Source organism: Gadus morhua, chromosome 1 (genome assembly GCF_902167405.1).
Source record: "Gadus morhua chromosome 1, gadMor3.0, whole genome shotgun sequence".
NCBI lineage: Eukaryota > Metazoa > Chordata > Actinopteri > Gadiformes > Gadidae > Gadus > Gadus morhua.
In genome coordinates this window covers 13956028-13961027 of record NC_044048.1, presented here as the reverse complement: position 1 = coordinate 13961027, position 5000 = coordinate 13956028, and the positions used below count along the sequence as shown (strand labels likewise).

General features: G+C 50.2%; 1 protein-coding gene across 1 annotated transcript in view; it reads right to left on the bottom strand.

Moving 5' to 3' along the window:
- Positions 1-5000, bottom strand: part of LOC115554158 (ERC protein 2-like) — a 163516-nt gene that overhangs the window by 47199 nt on the left and 111317 nt on the right. Inside the window, 1 exon segment of the mRNA XM_030374310.1 lies at positions 790-1062. Within this exon segment, the coding sequence (XP_030230170.1) occupies positions 790-1062 (273 nt within the window).

Here is a 5000-nt window from a genome sequence, read left to right as displayed (position 1 = left end):
CGGTATCGATAAGCAAACTACTTACCACAAGTGCAATGGAAGCATACACACACACACACACACACACACACACACACACACACACACACACACACACACACACACACACACACACACACACACACACACACACACACACATACAGATGTGCATGTGTGCGTGTATGTGTGTGCAGCTGCACTGTATTCGTTGTGAATACAAGCACACATTGTATCTAAGCTCATCTGTGTACAAACACAGGCACTCTATATGTCCTGCGGCCAGTTGGAGACAGAGAGACAGGGAGACAGACAGAGTGAGGTTGGCTGACGTTGAGAAACGAATGCCATAGCCACATAACCTCACACACACCAATCAAAACACAGATTTGGAAGTTCTCGCCCCGGGGCTCCTTATCTGAATGATGTGTAGAGCTGTGACTTGGCACAGAGAGAGAGCATTGCGGGAGAGAAGCGGGGGAGAGCGAAGGCTTTAAGAGGGAGGGGGGGGGGGGGGGGGGGGGAAGTCACTGGTGCTGTCAGTGTTGAGTGTGTAAAAGTGTAGTTGTCTCGGTTCAAAACGCTAACGTTGCGCAATATCCTCCAAAAACTGCAGGTTACTTGCACATCTCTGTGAATGAATAGTGTGATCCTGTTTGTATTGAGTAATGTACGAGTGTGTGTGTGTGTGTGTGTGTGTGTGTGTGTGTGTGTGTGTGTGTGTGTGTGTGTGTGTGTGTGTGTGTGTGTGTGTGTGTGTGTGTGTGTGTGTGTGTGTGTGTGTGTGTGTGCGTTTGTTGCAAGCACTGACCTGGTCCACGGGGGGCCGGTGGTTGGCATGGGGCGGGCCCCTGGGGAGACTCCGGTGGTGCTGATGCACCTGGTGGGGGTGATGTTGATGGTGCTGGTGAGGGTGGTGTTGGGGGTGTTGCGGGTGTTGGGGGTGTTGGGGGTGTAGCGGGTGTTGGGGGTGTTGGGGGTGTTGAGGGTGTTGATGGTGAGGATGGTGAGGCTGAGGATGAGGATGGGGATGGTGGTGGTCTTCCTCGTAGTTTTCCGAAATCAGCTTCATCCGACTCTGAGTCTACAAAAAAAACAAAACAAGGAGCGGAAATGAACCAACGTTCAGCTGCGGTGACACAGCCACGACGCCATCGATGATTCATAGTGGTTATGTTCTCTGTGAATGAAAAGGGAATAACCATGTGAAACTAGAGGGTTCAATGCGGCTATCGAAATGATTAAGACGTGTGACGGTGGCCGGTTAGAATAAAAGTACACTGGCGGTAACATCGTGTGTGACAGGGCCGTAATGACTGAGTCAGAGAACTGATGAAACAGTGCAGATGTCATCCACACTGCAGGCAGCATTTAACTGAATCAGAGCAGCCCTCTCCCAGAGAGAACAGCAATCGTTGCTAAGTGTTTGTTTCACGTAGCCTGTGGCTAGGGCCCCGTCTAGACGAATGAAACCAAATCATCTCAAACGTCTTGGTTACAATCGACACTGCAAATCCTGCGCTTATACCTACAGGCATGGTGTTCACTCTTGCCTGGTATTTTAATAGACATTGGTGTTTGTGCTTTAAAAAAAAACAAAGGGATCCTGAAAATGTCATTACTTTGAAAGGAGCTAAGCAGCCGTGGAGGACTAGCATGTACAATCAGCCATCCTATCGCTCAGCTGTCTGGGGAGATAGACGCGGACAGAGTGGGTGCAGACACGCAGATGGGCTGAGCTCCATTCCCCGGGCTGGGACACAAGACTCCCTGGGGCCTCCGTGAGTCAACGAGTGGATGTGTACTGTGTATTCACTGTAGGTGCGTGTGTGTGCGTGTGTGTTCACTGTGTGCGTCGGTGGGTGGTGGCTCAGGCCAGTGAGGGTGGGGGGGATGGGGGGGAGTTGAGGTGAGGTGAGGTGGGGTCGGTGACGGGGGGTACAAGTTGAAGGTGATGATTCATACATCCGCATCTCTCATCCCTCTCATTGCGTTGTGTCTACCCCTAAACTTCCGCCGGGATCCGGGAAGCGACAAAGAGCTGAGTCAGTGGTTGGGTCTTAAGCGGGGGTGGGTTACGGCTGGGGGGATGGGCCCTGGTTCGGGCAGACTGCTTCCTATTAAGGTCCCATCAGCCGGCCTGGAGATACCTCCAGGCTGATGAGTGGCCCAGATAAGGAGGAGGAGGAGGAGGAGGAGGAGGAGGAGGAGGAGGAGGAGGAGGAATAGGAGGCGAGACTTGAGGAAACGAGTCGTCAGGGGATCAGAGGAGAGGATGTGGCCGGGCGTGACATCTAAGGCTACCAATTAGCTCCAATTGTAGAGGGCGCCATTAAGATAAGGTGAGAACATTGACACCAGGTTGGGCGAGAGAGAGAGAGAGAGAGAGAGAGAGAGAGAGAGAGAGAGAGAGAGAGAGAGAGAGAGAGAGAGAGAGAGAGAGAGAAATGGGGACGGTTCAGACGGACATGAGACTGGTATTTAAAGACAGGTTGGTTTGAGGAGTCCGGCCTCTCTGACCTGGCGTGTTGACACTAGCAGGTGTGAACCATCCTGGTTATTAAAATGACACCTGTCTGATTGCACCAAGAACAATTATTCTCCCAGGCCCATGAAACCTGTGCAACAATTGGAGGGTTGTTACTGTTCCAGGACATTTCACAGCACTGGCTGAGGGTTTAGCAGTTAGCTATTTAGTTCCCAAAATAAGCTTCCTGGCGAAAAGGTCAACTAGGCTAATCATGTAAAGTCCTTTTTTCCTGTGATCTGATTGCAACCATATTTGGTTGCAAAAATAATGGGTTTTCCTGAATAGATTCTGAATCTGTATGTGTGTGTGTGTGTGTGTGTGTGTGTGTGTGTGTGTGTTTTTTTGTGTGTGTGTGTGTGTGTGTGTGTGTGTGTGTGTGTGTGTGTGTGCACGTGCGAGTGTGTGTGTGTGTGTGTGTGTGTGTGTGTGTGTGTGTGTGTGTGTGTGTGTGTGTGTGTGTGTGTGTGTGTGTGTGATCGGTGTGTATGTATATGTATGTTCATGCATATGTGTGCCTTTATGGATAGTTAATGACCTACCCAAACCCAAGTGAATGCGCTGATTAATGAACTCGGAAAAGTCTTTCTGTGTGGTCAGTAAAGCCCACATTTGGTCATCTCATTTATATATATCAATCAGACACAATTATTCTCATGAACATTCACAAGTACACGCACACTACATGCACCTGCACACAAACACACGTACACACACACGCACACACACACACAAACACACACACACACACATACACGCATGCACACAAACAAACAGACACACATGCATACACCCACGGACTCACAATAACATTGCCAGTGCTATATGTATATTTAATTTGATGTGGACTTGTACGTTTATGCATGCTGTACCTCTGGTATGGAATGTTTGTGTGTAATTTGTGTTAATTATTGGGTTGGCTGAGTAAACAGCAAGGTAATGGCTTTCAGGTCTGCCTGTGGATCAGGCAGGCCCGAGCAGACACAGGTGGCATGGGAGCGGAGAGGAGGAGAGGGTCGAGAGGGGGGGGGAGGACAGGATAGGAGAGAGGAGGGGAGGTGAAGAGAGGAGAGAGAAGGGGGGGAGAGGAGAAGCAAGTGGAGGAGAGGAAGGGAGGAGACAAAAGGGAGAAGAGTTGGGGAGCGAGGAGAGGAGGGGAATGAAAGGGAGGAGCTAGAAGAATAGAAGTGTTGAGGAGGCATGAGGAGACGGTTAGAGAGGAGAGGAGTTGGGAGGGGGAGCGAAGAGGAGGGAAGAGGAGGGGAGACGAAGAAAAGAGAGGAGTGGAGAAGAGATACGGAGAGAGAAAGAGAGGCAGGCAGAGGAGAGAATGGAGGAGAGAGCCTGGAGGAGCAAGGAGCAAAGGAGATGAGGGGAGGAAAGGGAGAATAGGTGAAGAGAGGTGAGGGAAGAAAAGCAAGGAAGAGGAGATGAGAGGAGAGGAGTGGAGAGGGGAGGAGAGAAGAGGAGAGGAGGGGAAAGGAGAGGAGAAGATAAAACGGAGCGAAGAGGAGAAAGCAGAGAGGGGCAAAGAAGGAAGCGAGCAGACGGGGTTACACAAGAGAAGGAGAGAGTAATTAAGCAGGCCAGGGCCAAGGCGCGCCAGTCGATCACCGAGGCGGTTACTGGAAAGGCGGTGTGTATGCGTGTGTGCACATGTGTCCCAGTGTGTATCAAAGTGACATGGCTCATGTAAACAGGGCACGGGCAATCCCACAGCCGCAGTCACAGCTGCAGCCTATAAGCCTCAAACCCTCACTAAATCAGTGGCCCGCTGCATTAACACACATGGACACCGGGTCCAGGAGAAAAGGCTTTAAACAAACAAGCAGCTGGGGATCGACCACGTACGGCATTTTTACTGCGCAGGACATTCCTTCAACCAGAGCTTCAACCTTTTTTATGTGTGTGTGTATGTGTGTGTGTCTCTGTCTGTGGTGTGTGTGCTTGTGTGTGTGTGCGCACGTGTGTGTATTATCTTCCACCGAGTTAAAATAAATGATTGCAGTGTTTATCACAGTGGCCCTGATCTAAACAGGCAGATTGGTTTACTCATGCCTGTCTGTCTTTCTGTCCGTGGCGTGGCGCTCTGAGAGATTCTGAATTCATCCAAAGAGCAAACAAAAGATATTGCGCACCTCACTGTCCTCCACATGTAGAGCAGAACATCGAAAGGCTGGGATAGAGAAAGAGGGAGAGAGAGAGAGAGAAAGAGAGAGAGAGAGAGAGAGAGAGAGAGAGAGAGAGAGAGAGAGAGAGAGAGAGAGAGAGAGAGGGAACTCCAACACCTCCGAGAACTCCAAATGAATCCTTCTTCATCTTCAAAGGACCAGAGACTGTTGGCCATCGATCACTGGGATGGGAATACTCTCTCTGAGAATTCCCACATGGAGAAACAAAAGTTCTTTCTTGCTGGTCTTGATGTCTGAACACTATGTGTGTTTGTGTGGGTGTGTGCGTAGGTTTGTTCTGAGGAAGTCTGTTAATTCAAACTG